The 16,240-nt window shown below is 36.8% G+C and overlaps 1 protein-coding gene across 2 annotated transcripts in view; it reads left to right on the top strand.

The window, feature by feature from the left end:
• The window catches only part of Man1a1 (mannosidase alpha class 1A member 1), a 159,327-nt gene that overhangs the window by 73,473 nt on the left and 69,614 nt on the right, over positions 1-16,240 (top strand). For both annotated transcript variants that reach the window (XM_042667279.1, XM_042667335.1), the window contains exon 5: positions 15,370-15,464. In XM_042667279.1, coding sequence (XP_042523213.1) covers positions 15,370-15,464 — 95 coding nt within the window. The remainder of the gene's footprint in view (positions 1-15,369; positions 15,465-16,240) is intronic.

The following is a 16,240-nucleotide window of genomic DNA, read 5'->3' as shown; positions in this document are numbered from 1 at the left end:
AGGATTTGTCTGTGTTTCTTTATAGTTTAACTATATTTTCAATAAATAACTTAAAATGTATATGGAACTATGGAAGATCTTAAGATTTATTTTGGATCTCTCTCTTACATATTTAATGTATTAAGCTAGCTTGATGTGTATAAACTGAGGATTACACTATTAATATATGCAATCCCTCATGGAACAAATTATTTCCTAATTACAGTATTTTGCATTTAGGTAAGGATCTCATTATTGAAAAAGTTTTTTGGGGGGGTCCGGTAGTGGGGCCTGAACTCTGGGCCTGGGCGCTGTCCCTCAGCTCTTCAGTTCAAGGCTAACGCTCTACCACTTGAGTCACAGCGCCGCTTCCGGCTTTTTTCTTTTTGCTTATGTGGTGCTGAGGAATCGAACCCAGGGCCTCAGGCATGCAAGGCAAGCACTCTACCATTGAGCCACCTTCCCAGCCCCAAGTTTGTTTTTTTTTTCTTAAAAAGCACTTTTAACCTTATCTGATAGTGCTATCGCTAAGAAACAGTTATATTACCTTTGAACTATCACAAATAGATAAAATAGCTGCTTTACATGTTAATGACTCCTTAGAACTAGAAACTATTGTATGCTGATTTGGGACATGGTCTTACGAAGAAGGAGAAAAAAAAACTAATAAATGCTGTGTTGCAGACCAATAATTAGATTCTCAATGTGGTATAAAGTGCTCACAGGAGGTTCATTCTTGGCCTCATAAATTTGACCATATCTTTTCATTCTAATGGTATTAAGTGACTTAGTAACACAACTTAATAGTAAAATAAGCTCCTAAACCTTGGTGGCAAGCACATAAAACCTGGTGTTATGCAGCGATGATGTGCCATTCATTTAGGAATTGGCTGTCCCATTTGCTTTTAAATATAACAGCAAGTAGAAGTTTGTTGTTAAATTGCAAATTCAGCACCATATGGTTTTAAATTCCTTGTGCTATTAACAAAACTTAAAAATTATTGAAGACTGTTATTCTTCTTAAATGATCCATACCTTATATTATGCACATGTTTTGAGTACAGTATGGTTTCCAATCTGTTTAATACTCTTGTTGAATTATCCAAGTCTGTGTAGTTCAATGGTTCTCCAACTGCAGAATGCATCGGATTCCTGGGGAGAGCTTGTTAAACACAGATTTGTAGTCTTCCTGTCTCAGTGCTTCAAGTCCTGTATATCTGAGTAGGGCTTAAAAACTTGCATTTCTTCCAAGTCCCTAGTTGATGCTGATGTTGCTTGTGTCAACCACTGACACTAATGACTTTAAGAGAAACCACTGACCTAATAACTCTAAAAGCTCCTTCTCTGTAATTAATAGAATTCCTTTTATTCAAAACTAAGCTAAAAAAATAGACAATAGGATTTGGCTATTGCCATTATTTAGGAAACCATATTGTAAATTACTAGGTCAAGAGTTAAGAAAAACATCCCTTAGATTACAGATTGTAATACAACTTTTTTTGTAAAATCTGACCATTTGGGGGCTGGGGAGGTGGCTTAGTGGTAGAGCGCTTGCCTTGCATGCATGAGGCCCTGGGTTTGATTCCTCAGCACCACATAAGCAAAAAGAAAAAAAAGCCAGTAGTGGCGCTGTGGCTCAAGTGGTAGAGCACTAGCCTTGAGCTGAGGGACAGCGCCCAGGCCCAGAGTTCAGTCCCTACTACCAGACCCTCCCCCCACAAAAAATCTGACCTTTTTTTACATCAGATAAAAGGAGTGTTAAGCATTTGAGTTTTTATTTGTAGTAGATTAAAAATCCAATTAAATAAAGCAAGTAAACTGGGCGTCAGTGGCTCACACCTATAATCCTAGCTACTCAGGAGGCTGAGAACTGAGGATCACAGTTCAAATCCAGCCCAGGCAGAAAAGTTTGAGACTATCTCCAATAAACCACTAGAAAACCGCAAGTGGCACTGTGGCTCAAGCGGTAGAGCGCTTGCCTTGAGCTGAAGAGCGTAGGGACACTCGGACACTTGGCCACTGTCCAAGCCCAGAGTTCAAGCCCCATGACCGACCAAAAAAATAAAATAATATAAAGCAAGTAAATCAGATAGAAAGATGCTTTTATAATCCTTGAAGGATATGTGACACCCATTTCAATCATTAATGGGTAATGAACAGTTTACTTTTTAATGAGTTCTTGGTCCTTTCAACAGTTCTGGTTTAGAGTGACTAAAATTAGGATGAGAATGATAGTATCTTGATTTTATTGTTGTATACCAGATGAAATAATTGTTTAGATTCAGATGTAGTGTTCACCATTGTATTGCTACATCATATTGGTGATGCCCTTGCCTCCAAAGTGTACCTGTGAATGAAGGCAGCCATCATCCCTCTTGTCTGGTCTACTGCCTTTTTAGCTGTGCCTGTTCATGTTTTTTTCTCTCAGAACCTTGGGGCTTACTTTTAAACCAAACAGCTCTGCTGTCCCATTTTTTTTGATTGGAGCTGTTTGGGGGTGCTAGGGATCAAACTCAAGGCCTTACTGGTTTTTTTTTTTTTTTTTAAAAACAACCTAAACTACTAAGGATGCTTTCTGTCTGAGTGAAAACCTTCCGGATGTTAGCAAGAAGAAAAGATGCATGTGTTGTGTATATAAATCATGTTAGGGAAAGTCTACTTTGTCTGATAATGAATTTAAGATCTTCTGAAGCATGTGAATGATAACTTTCTCTAAAGTTTTGTACACTTGTTTTCCTTTATATATGACACATTTGCCAATTTGGTGTGGTAAATCTTTTGGCAAAGATTTGGCTAATTATCTAATGCAGTACCTATAACAACTTTATGTTTGTCTTCATTTTCTTGGTGAAGAAGAGATGGAAGTTATTTCTTGATCCTTGACTAGGTATCTTACAATAATACAAATAGGATTCCTTGGACATTTTCTTTCATGTTGCACTTGAAAAGTGAGAGTTCCTATGAGTCGCTGGCCACAACTCTCTTGTTGACTTACATACACACGTGTCCTATGTAGGTTGGCCTCTAGTGCATAGACACTCAATAAATATTTGCTGAATAAATGAATTAAAGGTCAGAATTATAAGAGGTTCCATTTTGCAAGTGTACAACTTAGAAAGTTTAAATTATGTTGAAATGTGCATGATAATTTTTTTAAGTACTCCAACATCAACAAAACAAAGCAAAAGACTTTATTAAGGGCTGGGAAAGTGGTTCAGTGGTAGAGTGCTTGCCTTGCATGAGGCCCTGGGTTCAATTCCTCAGCATCACATAAGCAGAAAAAGCCAGAAGTGGTGCTGTGCCTCAAGTGAACTGAAGAGCTGAGGGACAGTGCCCAGGCCCAGAGTTCAGGCCCCACAACTGACAAAAAAAAAAAAAGACTATTAATGTAAGAGGAGCATTAGTGGATAAGACAAATTGTATTTCCTGTTCAGTATTATCTACATGTATATATCAAAACGAGGGAAAGTCTCCTAAATATAATGATTTTGAAACTCTGCAGGAAAAGAAACATTGAATTATGTGAGATTTTAATATTTTGATGATTATTGCTGTTAATTCTGGGTATTATTTCTTTGAACTGAGGTTGTGATTAGAATTTAACATGGGTCTATTAAAAGAAATGAAATGTTATTATGAGATAGGATATATGAAAATATTTTAAGACCTCTTACTGTACATAAGAAATGTTTAAGATGCTTTTAAACATATCAGCATAATTCAGGCATCTGCATGTGCATTTATTTTACATTTGCCTGTGGCTGCTTTGCTTCCAAAGATATAGTGTGTGAATAAATCAGTGCCCTCTGACCAGAAATTGCACATCCAGCATTTAACCTGATGAAATAGCTATGTATGTATAGAACACATACAACAATAAATATGCGTAGAGATGCTCATCTCACAACTCTTTTTCACCTTAAAGCAATGAAAAAGTAAATATTAATAGAGTATTGACTGCCTAAGTTCAGTGGTATCCTTGCACTAGTAAACTTCTGTATGTGTATACTACTATGTATATATGTATACTATATATGGAATATCATATATTATATGAGAGAACATGATATCTCTGTATATATATGTAGATATACTGTACCATATATTAGTTTTGCTTAAAGTACTTTTAAATTTACAGAAATTTATCCATTGACATAAAACACATCAGCAAACCAGCCCAATCCAGTCTGAGACCTATTTTTGTACAATCAGAACAAAGAATGGTTTTACATTTTAAAAAATTATTAAGGGGAAATAAATACAAGAAGGAGATTCTGTGACTAAATTTTATAGAAAAATATTTGCTGGCTATTGATATAAAGTCTTATATATGAGGCAGATTAAATTGATGTTTTAAACATTACACAATAGTGTATATGGAATGGTGTTGCTTAAAAAGTGAGATTTAGTGTGAACACTTACAATATTAACAGTAGTTGGATTAATGGCATTAACAATAGAATTAATGACATCCTGTATTTTCGATCTACCTAGTTTTATGATTTTTGATAATGAGAATATATTCATTGAATAAATGAATGAAATAAAAATTAATTTAATATTGCGCTAGCCTTGAGCTGAAGAGCTGAGGGACAGCACCCAGGCCCAGAGTTCAGGCCCCTCGACGGGACCCCAAAAAGAATTAATTTAAAATTTCTAACAAAAAGTTTTAATTTAAATTTGGTGGCCTGCACTTATTTGACTTATAAGATGAAAAGTATGACTCTCCATTTTTTAAAAAACGAAACTGAGGCCAAGAGAGTTTAGTGAATTTTCCCAGAGGAACTCAAGACAAAATTAGCATTGCTTCCAAATTTTACTTTCAGCGCTATCATCATTTAATAACTTAAAATACTCATCCATCATGTTTTCTAAAATTATGGACCTTGTGCCCAAAGGTAATTTAGAGGCATCACATGTAATATATGATAAAGCAGGGTTAATCAAAAAACACCAGCCTAATAGGATTAGATGCATACCATAAAGATTTACATTTATTTAGAATGAAAAAGGGAGTAAGTTACTTTGTGCAGTACAAAATAAAATAAATAAGACAAATGTGCATATAGGTATTTTAGTATACTTTATAAATTTAGAATATTCAGATTACTTAATAGTTCAGATTCAGACATGTGACACTGTAGGACACATGGTCTGAAGTTCATACCCTTCACTATGAAATAAACACAAGAGAATCATTTGGCTTATCTTTGAACCTTGTGCAACAGCTGTTTACAGAAGTCAGCAACTTAGGAGGGGAGCAAATACACTACCACAGTGAGAGGGCATTATTGTAATGAATTAATAGCTAATAACAGAAAGGAGTAGGACTAAACATAGAAAACTTAAAAGCTCAGCAGTTTTTACACCATTTAGTGTATAGACAAAAAGGCTAATATCCTTCTATTATTCCTGAAGGAACCACTATCTTACAGCAAAGAATGATGATGATAACTACTATTGTTCTTAAACAGTTCCATTTAGTCACAACCATCTTGTGACTGGGGAGAATAATTCCCTATTCATATATTTAGAAACTGAGGCTCCAGGGGTGTTCCACAAACCTTCCAGGTGATGGCAGGAAACTAGATCACCTGACCCAGCTCTGTCTGCAGTTGATGCTGAGTCATCAAATGAGGATTGCTACACATTAAAAGAAACAGAGAGGCTCACTTTAAAAACGGATATAATAAAAAGGCACACCAAAAATGTTTCCTGTCCTTCATTGGTGAGGTTTAGTTAACTGAAAAAGTTTACAAGCAAATAAGAATAAGATATTCATTAGTGTAGAATGGTTTGTAAGTTAAAACTGTCAAGGGATCAAAATGTAATCACATACATAAGGCTGTCATTTTTCTTCTTATTGAGCCAATATTGCCAAGCCCAGATTTTATATATTTCCAATGGCTTCTGATAATCTGTCCAAAAGTAATAGTGCACACTCATCTCAGGGACCTGAATCTAACCTTTCCAGTCCCTTTCCTGCTGCAGACCTGACCCAGCTCCCTCCAGCGATCTCTAGTTGGGGGAGGGGAAGGTTCTGAGCATGTGCACAGGAATTGATAGAGTCAGCTAAGAAATCAAATCTATGCATAATTGGGATTGATGAAGGGGAAGAATTTAACAGTAAAGTGTCGAAAACCTATTCAGTAAAACAATAGCTATGAACTTCCCCACTCTTAAGAGATAAAATCTTAACTGCTTACAGAAGCATATAGAACCCCCAGTAGACTGGATCCAAGATTCTAGACACATCACAGCAAAAAACATCAGACATGAATAGCAAGGAATTGATTTTAAATGCCACAAAATTAAAGAAGGAGCTATATCATAATGGAAAGAAAATCAGAATCATAACTCTCCACACAAACTCGATGCAAGGAGACCCTGGAATTGACTAAAACTTCTAGTAATTATAATATGTATCTTTTAATATATTACCTATATGTCACATTTATTGAATAAATAAAAGATTAATCTCTGATCTTAGATAAAAGAATTCAGATATAGACATTTGCACCAAATAACATATCTTAAAAATACAGATCAATTAAGAATATCATAAAGACCATCAAACTAACTTACAATAGAAAACAGCTGTATTGCCAAAAAAGGAGGGGAAGGAGAAGAAGGAGGAAGAGGAAGAAGAAGAAAGAGGAAGAGGAGGAAAGAGGAAAAGAAGAAGAAGAAAGTATCAACAGCACAGTCCCAAACATAGGGTCTTTCTTTCCTCTACAAAAATAAATTAATTCAATAAATAAATAATCTAAATTAGAGCCTTGGTCTTATTAATAGTATAGAGAATGTGAGAGGAGTTTATAATTTTCAGAGTCATAAAAAAGCAATAGTAAATACAACAGTCTCTGTTTTAACACTGTGATATTATGTATTAACCTTTAGTGATTTCTACAAGTCCTATTAGAAATCAAAATCTAAGCCAGGCATTGTGGCTCATGAATATGACCCCAGCTTCAAGGGGCCAACCTATGCATAAATTAGTGAATCCTATTTCAAAACATAAGCTAGGTATGATGGTTCACATCAGTAGTTGCAGCTAGTTGGGAAGCTAAGGTAGGATGATTGTGGTATGAGGTCAACTCTCTATCAAAAATAATATTAATTACATGAAAGCAAAATGTGCTGGAGGTATGGATCCAGTAGTAGAGTGCAATAGATTGAACTCCAACCCCAGTACTGCCAAAAGAAAAGGAAGATGATAACAAACTATTAGAGCATGCTTTCCATAGTTCACTCTCTTCAACACTGTTATTATTCCTGGGAAGTGTTTGGGGTTAAGAAACCACAACAAGCTTCAATTTCTATAGGTGGTCTCAGCACTCTCAGGTCCTACCCAGCAGCTGTGGAAATCGTATGATTCAGTGATCACATGATCACTACCAGAATGCAGTTCTGGGATGCGTTCCATCCTTCCCACCAGTTTGCCTCCTTGTGATGATTTGGAAGGAAGAGGCCTGAGCTCTGGGTCCTGAAAGTGGACTGGGAATGTGGCTTAGTGGTAGAGTACTTGCCTAGCATACATGGAGCCCTTAGCACCACATAAACAGAAAAGGCTGGGAATGGTGATGTGGCTCAAGTGGTGGAGTGCTAGCCTTGAGCTAAAGAAGCTTGAGGATAGTGCCCAGGCCCTGAGTTCAAGCCCCAGGACTGGCAAAAATTAATTATTTAAAAAAATACACACACACACACACACACACACACACACACACACACACACACACACACACACACACACACACACACACACACACACACACACACACACACACACACACACACACACACGGAAGTAAACTTACATCCGGATGTAGTTAGCATAGGTTAGACTTGAATACTGTCAGATCCTGCTCAGCAAATCACCTCTCTGTAAGGGAGGAAGCTGTGGATATCTTGAGATTTTAGAGGCTAAGCTTTAGAGTAGTCAACACATGCTTCTAAAGGTGGCCTGGAGGTAGAATCCTATGCCAGCCATAGATGTGGTATTTTTTTTCACTGACTCTCACCCATTGGAACTTGCTCCTCTTCAGGGAGTGTGGGTGTCTCCAACCACTGTTTCTTTTGCTATCAGAGCTCTCCTACTGCTTGAACTTTCCTGTAAGACTACATCAGATCCTTCATGCTCTACAACTGCTCCTGTGGCTGTCTTCCCTCCAGGTACCATGACAGGGTATCCCAAGCCTCTCTGAGTCACCCTTGTTCCTTGCTTTCCAGTCTATACTGTTAGTATCAAAACAGCAAGTCCTCTCTCACTTGTATCTAGTCGTAGCCCTCACAGATGAGGAGAATGGCAGACCATAATTCTTCACTGATGCCAGCCTTCCCCAGCAGAGCAGTCACTGTCTCACCAAATTCCTGCTCTGGTTTTAAGGCCTGCAGTAGATGTGAGATTATACTGACGCTGAAATTGCTAGTCTGTTGACAGGACCACCTGGTTTACCTTGTGATAGAGCCTTCAGCCTTCTTTTCCCCTCCCAGAAGACTTCCTCTTGTTTCTGTCTTCAGAATATAGTTTATGCTGTTACCTGATTCTTCTCATTCTTAAAATCAAAATCTTCGATGCTTTTCGTCACCATTGTGACATGTCTCCTTACCCTTTTGAAAATACAAGCTAGAGAGTAGGGATCTTTTTGCTTTAATTAGGGGTAGGGATACATAATGCTTTCTTCATTTAATTATTTGAAGGCAAAAAGTTTAATTACAGTTATATAGAATCAAAATAGAGGAAAACTAAGTATTGGCTAAACCACTCACTAAAGAAAATTTATAGCTTAAAAATGAAATTAATAATGTGATCTGACAAATACAGTAAATAATTCTTCTAAAAAGCACTTCAGTTTTCATTTTTTTTTCTTAAAAAAAAAAGAAAAAGAATGGGAAGATCAGGAAAGAGTAAAGAAAGGAAAATGTGGGTGCCCACAGGGACCCACAGAGTGGTCAAGTCCCTCAGGAGGAAAAGAATTCTACAAATCAAGGATGTCAGAAAGTGGATGTGCACTTAGGTATACTCAGAAAACCACAAGCGTATTTAACTGGGAGGGCAGAGCCTCTCTGAACCTGTTTCTGCATCGGTTTACCCTAGCTTTGTCTGCTCAGTTTTGAGTTTCTACCTCATTAACTAGTTTTAAGGGTCTTTATTCTGATATTTAAGCCTTTTAAGGTTCTATGTAAATTGGAAGGCTTAGTAATTACCTACTGATTGACTGAATTTGGTCACACATGTTATGTGTGAGTTAATGCAACTAATGATATGTAAGTCATTTTGCTTACTTTAAGTAGAAGTTATTTATCAAATGGCATCATCACTACCTGGTGGATTTATGAGGTAAAAATGAAGAATAGGTAAACTCTGCTTATACTAATGGGGGAATTAGTGTGATCTTTTACGAGTGAAGTTCAACATGAGCATTTGAATACAGGCTTTGATATTGATTGTGCATTTCAAACAGAAGTTATCTGAACTGAAAATATTCCTTTCCAGAACCATCTGTTCTTTTTCTTTGTTTCTTATTCTTCACTCTAGCATAAGAATTAATCTTGTACAGTTCTTCAGGGAACAGTAAACTAGAAAGACAAATAAAGTCATGCATCTTGTTTGTGACCCTGTTAAAACCTATCCATATAGGTAAAGTAAAAAGATAAATGCTTTTATTTGATAGATTTTCATGTTTTGAAGTTTTTTAGACATGAGCAAAAACAGAAATAAGAATATGGTGATGGTACTTAAGTATAATGAAGAGATACTATTTTTGTGTTGTTATTTTGAATACCTAACTTTAGGCCATTAAAGTTGTTATTTAAAGTTATCTTTTAGTTACATGGTTGAAAGATTATTTTAAAAGCTATTTCATCATATCTTACCACCTTTCTTTCAGCAAATTATATTAGTTTTAACTTTTGCTATAAATGTAATTTCAGTGTCTATCATGCAAAATATTGTTGGAGTTTTTTTGTTGGAGCATAACAGGTTGGCCTATCTCAAATGGATTGCTAGTTATGCAAAATACTTTTTTCTTAAAAAAAGAAGAAAATGCCATGGGATTCCATCTTATGAGCTGTCAGCTTTCATCTTCTCCTCTTAATATAATTTTTCCCCATCAAATATAGAAATCAATAAACTTTAGAAACTAAGGTTGGGTAAGAATGAGGTGGCACAATAACACTTCTTAAAATGATGTTAATTTTACTTTTTGGCCAGGTGTATTTTAGTACTAATTGTTTGGCTCCTGAGATTTGGTTTTTCTAGTGATAAATGAAAAGTACAGATTGTCCCACCCTGCTTTCTCATTTTACTGGGGAAACAGAAATGGAAAATTTCCCTGATACCTCATAATAAAGCAGAAGTAGGGCCAGGTCTTAGACTCATGTCTATAGTGCCGGCCAACTTCTCTCTCCATCATTTCTAGGAACACCAAAGTAGAATTTACTGTGCTTCCTGTAATATTCTTCTTTAAAGCATATCATGTGAGATGTACTAGTTCCTTTAGAATGTACTAAATTGCCCTTTAGATGATTTGTGACATGTCTCTATTCTTTTAACAAGGGTTATTTTAAAGCTACAGTTTTATCACATGTACATCATTTTTGGAAGAAAAATGTTCTGTTTCAGAGTCTAGATCCTTCCTGTAGGTCACATTTCTTCAGTTCTCAGGAGGAGATAACCAATTAAGCATTGAGAATTGAAAGTGATTGAGGCCCATATATGACTTTATTTAAAATATCAATGGGATAATTAATGTTATTATCCAATGCTATCTTGTAATTGTTACCTAATTATGCCCACTTTTGGGACTCCAGAATACTTGACTTAATTACTTGCAAAAATAGCAACTAGAATATCACCTAGCACTTTGCACGTGCTATAGTATCAATGGTTTTCCAGTGCAGTGCCCCAGGCATGTTAGTTAACCTTTGATTGATATATTCCTTTATTAAATGAACATTTTAAGAACCAGCTGCTATAAGATTATTTCTTTGTTGCTTTGTATGTCCCTCCCCCATGGCATAACCCCTGCTTTCACTGTATTTGATGTTGTTATAATTTGTGGAGGGGAAGGGAAAAAAACAAATCGTTTAAATAGGGATACAGGTGGACCCATTGCAACAATGAGACGCACAAGTTGTTATGTCGAAAACGAACTTTACAACTTTGGTGGGGGGGGGGGAGAAGAGGGGGGCAGGGGGGAGTATGGGATGAGAAGGAGAAACAAAGGAGGAGGCTACAATGCTTGATAAGAAATGTACTCATTATCTTGCCCATGTAATTGTAACCCCTCTGTACAGTATTTTCACAATAAAAAAAAAGAACCAGCTGCTATCTTAATGGATACTGAGAATATACATACAGCAACAAAAAAGTCAAAATCCATGTTCTTGTCCTGTTGGTATCTAGTAAGATCTAGTAGCATTGCCAAACAATAGACAAATATGCAAAGAAGATAATTAGGATGTGAAAAATAATGTGGCAGAAGTGAGGCAAGGTAAGGATGGTAATATTTTTGTAAGGTTATAAGGGAAAGACCTCTTTACACATCATTTAAATAAACTCCTGTAGATAGCAATGAGCTAAGAATGCAAAGACTATCAAAGCCTGAATGCTGGGGTGTTATCAATAAGTTTAAATATAAAATGACTTAATCTGGGTTGGGTATGGATAATACACATTGAAGAACATTGTGTACATTTAAAAGGAAACATTTCAAGATCAGTTCCATGTACCACACCTTTCAAACACTACTTTCTGTGATACCAGCTGTTAGTGTTGAAGCTCTCAAAGCCAAAGATCTTGGGAGATGAAAATTGGCATAAGCCTTGGGTGCATGGGTCACCTATAAGAAGAAATAAAGGAAATCGTGTGGCTAAGGTGAGGTATTCCTCAACAAATGGTTCAGAACATGAGGTCTTACATCACAGCTGTATTTGGTTCAGAACATGTAGTCTCACATCACAGCCGTCGTTGGTCTGATTCATAGGGTTGTTGAAAGTTCAGTAGAACAGTTTTCGCAGCAGAAGGAATCTTTATGGGTTCTTGAACATAAAAGTTGCCTAGTTTAAAAAGAGAACATTTTAATCAGTTATGCATCACTAAAAAGCAAGAAATTCCTGGGAAGCTATATAGGAGGACCTTTTTTATAATCATTCATTTCATTGTACCTGGTGGTGAGATCATGATTTGTGCTCATCTCTGAGAATGAGCTACACACAAACCATTTCAGTTGAATTAATAGCATATGCTGACTGAAGGGCAATAAAGCAAATGTCAAAATGCCTGCTCCTAAGTTGAGAAGTTCAGACAATAGCAGCTATGGAAGGGGAAATGTTTTCCAGGGATATTAAATGATTGATCTAAGTTGGATGTGTTAAATTTCGCAAGACAGGAACTCTGAGCTGTGATGTTTGCACACAAGTAAAAGTGAAGACTAAAGCAAAAAGGGGAGAACTGAATTTGAGAATGCAAAAAGATGATGAAAACTGAAGCTAAGCTCTTGAAAATTAATGTTTCTGATTAAGAATGTCTGTATAAATGTGGGAGATGGAGGAGGTTTGGAGGGAAGAAGAAACAGAGACAGAGCAAGTGAGGAAAGGAAAAAAGGGAGAGGGGGAAAGGAGGAGGATGTGAGAGAAAGTAGGAACCCAAATAGGTAAAAAGTGCCAAAGAGCAGTCAAATGAAACTGAGAACAGGAAAGAATCTCAGACAGTAAATAGGGAAAGTTACTGGGGAAAATCTATTAACATTACCACCATAAAGACTGCAATTAACCTTTTAGAGAGATGACTATCTGGCCCTAAGTTCTGTAAATATAATAACATTTCTTTCCACTGCCTTAAAAAATAAATGCTGTTGTTATATCTTTTATAGACAAGGGAATTTAGGCACAGAGAGATTAAGCAATATGCCCAAAGATTACTCGCTTTAAAGAACTAAAGCTGAGATTCAAAAACAGGCATTGTGCCTTCAAAGCATGAGCCTTTAACTCTCCTGCCATATGCTTATATCCAAGATGATGTTTTAATTACATAGTTTGCCTACTGTCTTATATAAGTGTCTTGAAAAAGTTAATTAACAGTTTTAAAAGTTGGGTAAAAAACAGAAAGTCAACAGATGGCTGGGCAGTGATTGGATAAATCCTTACAGAAGACAACTTGTAATTCTCTAGAGGAAGATAGAGAAAAGAAAGGAAATACATACCTTTTGATCTTTGTGGTTTTTCTTCTTTCCCTGCAATCACTGTTGTTTATTGAGATAGAAAAATGCCCCCTTTGATGAGAATGACAATAGTAAATTGTGGAGTAAATGTCATTTCTATTACTTACAACTTTCTGTATATTACAAATGTATGTGTTGTCTATAAATATCTACAAGAATTGACTTTCAAGAATTTTATACTGAAACTCATTTTTTAACTTTCATTACTAAATGAGAGATTCTGAAAGAATAGGACTCGTGTGGTAGCATGTGTTGGTATTACTGGATAACCTTCAGTCTCAGAACCCAAGTATTTGGGGTTTTCCATAGAGGGGCTTGAGTCTCAGATCGAGGTATATACTGGATCTCTTCCCACTGGATAAAGCACACATGACTTCCTTGATAGCCACAGTAATGAATCCTTCCCCCCACTGGCTGAGGAAGCACTTTACTTCCGTTTTCTACCTTCCTTGAGTCTCCTCCACCCTTCCTCATTTCTCCAGTGTTTGAAACAAAGGCAGAGGAAAATAGTAAATTCCCAGTGCATCAGACTGACCCATACAGTTTGAAGGAGAAAGGACAAGTCACCTGATGGGCACTCTAGCTGTTGCCGAGAAATCAGTAACAGTCCTTTTTCCAACAATTAAGGGGGCACTTTTTCTTTGGACCTAAACTGTGAGTGGATATCATCAGATTGCTCTTCTTCTTCTGCCCAACTGACTTAATTGTTCAGAACTTTATTTTCCTAATCTTAACAGAATAAAATCCTTAACATTGCATTTCTGATTCTCCATGGCATGATTTGGGCCCAAGCTGTGGATGCCCATCCGGTTTTGTTGTTGTTGTTATTTCATGGTGTACTCACTTTATTTTCCATTATTGACAACAATGTCATGCAATAAAGTCTTTCCCCTTCCCACTGCAACAGCAAAATCAGATTCTGTATTGGTGTACCAAGGAGACTGAGCGGATCACAGTGTTTTTCTGTATATACACACTTGTGTTCAAGAGTATGTTCCATGTGCCCATAAAATTGGAACAATTGACACTATAAGCAACAAATTAAAAATTACTGTAACAAATTATTACAGTAACGTTACCTTAAAAATCTGTGCTTAGTGAAAGGAGAGAATGAGAGAAATGTGTTTTTGCTTCCTTCCTTCCTTTTCTTGTATTTTAATTTTATTGTCAAAGTGATGTACAAAGGGATTACAGGTACATAAGTAAGGTAGTGATTACATTTTCTGTCTAACTTGTTACCCTTCCCTCATTTTTCTCCCTCTTTCCCTCCCCTCCCAACCCCCCCTGAGTTGTCCAGACCATTTCCAACACACTGTCTTGTGAGTATCACTGTTGCATTGGTTCCCCATTCATCCTTTGTTTCACCATTTTGTTGTTCCCCTCCCCTTCCGTAACTCAGATAAATGTATATTTTTACCAGGACACTCTGTTTAATCAGACAGAACCCGTCTGCAGGGTCACCTCCCTTCATCTGTGCTTCTTAGACTGATCTTGGTCCTCTCTAGCCTGCAGTATTACTAGTCCTAGTTCAAAACTGCATATACTGCTCATCTGAATTCTGTCTCCATGTAGAGCCTTGCTGAGTCCATCTGAACTTAGGCTCTAGCTCTCATTTTGTCTGTGTTATAGGCATGTTTTGCACATACTGTTTTCACTACCACACTCTTCTTCTCCCATCTCACCTATACTTAATATCAGAGAAAGTTGAAGCTGCAAAACTGAGAATATGTCTTTTTAAAACGTTTGCTTGTGCCCTAATAAATAACAATGCTCTGAGTTATGGATAGGGATAAAGCAACATCTCGTTCTCAGTCCAAGACTTCTCCAGTAATAATGGTTATCCCTGATGTACATGTTGAAAATACCTAAATTGCCTGTGAGGCTCTTAAAAGCCTGATCAAGGGGCCTAGAACAATAGAAATTGAAATGTAGGGAGTGGAACCCAACCATTTGTAGTATTAAGATCTAAACCGCAACCAAGATTGGAAATAACTGCCCACAGCATAATGGTCCATGGACCAAGGATTACTTCATAGGTAATTCAATAAAGACACTTTTATTATTTCAGATAAAGAACTTGACAAGAAGAGTGATAAATGTGAGGTAATAGTATAGAGCATTTTATTTTCCTTGCAACAGTAGCTTACTTAACTGTTTAACTTTTCAGATATTTCGAAAGAAAGCAGTGGAACTTGGGGTAAAATTGCTACCTGCATTTCATACTCCCTCTGGAATACCTTGGGCATTGCTGAATATGAAAAGGTAAAACTCTTCATTTTCAACAACATATTTTAAGGTGAATTATTCAAGATTGTGTCCTAACAAGTACACACTGGGTGGATAATGCCAGTGTGAGGCTAGTGGCTGACCTATTGGTAGTCTTGGGAAGCTATCCTGTCTTGAGAAGCCATTAGCTTTTCAGTGTCCCATAGCTTGAGATGGGTCCCTTTACTGAGCTAGTATGATCCAATAGAAGCATACAAATCAGACATGATGTGAGCTTTTCACTATTACATGATGATGTTGGAAGTCAGTGGTACCATTCCTCTCCATAAATACCAAGAGAATACCTTTGTCTTCTGATTTGTCACAACAGTGTTTCACAAGGAAGCAATTTCCTATGACCATTTAGTTCAGTTAAGTTACTGGAGTTACTGCAGAGCTAGAACACTTGAACTGATCAGAACCCACAGAAGAAGAGCTAAGAGTGCGAGTACTAACAACCCTGCCCATGGTTGTTAGAAAGAAGGAAACTGATCCACTCAACCTTCCCCTCCATGCTTAGTGCAGAAATCTAGTATCCTGGAGTCCATTAGAATGTAGGCTCAATAAGAAAAAAAATGTAAGGTGAATGAACTTTCTGGCGTTCTCCCAAGAATATGTTTGAATCTTCATAAAAGCTTGAGCATTTCACTAATAAAATTTTGTACTCAGCTTCCTTCTTAACTCCTTTCTCCTCACAAATTATTTATGGTAGCCAGGTACCGGTGGCTCATGTGCATTATCTTAGATACTCAGGAGCCTGAGATTTGAGGATC

Source organism: Dipodomys spectabilis, unplaced genomic scaffold, assembly GCF_019054845.1.
Source record: "Dipodomys spectabilis isolate Male_0828 unplaced genomic scaffold, ASM1905484v1 ptg000001l, whole genome shotgun sequence".
In the NCBI taxonomy this organism is placed as follows: domain Eukaryota; kingdom Metazoa; phylum Chordata; class Mammalia; order Rodentia; family Heteromyidae; genus Dipodomys; species Dipodomys spectabilis.
The sequence above is the reverse complement of the archived record's forward strand: the minus strand, read 5'-3'. Positions and strand labels throughout refer to the sequence as shown.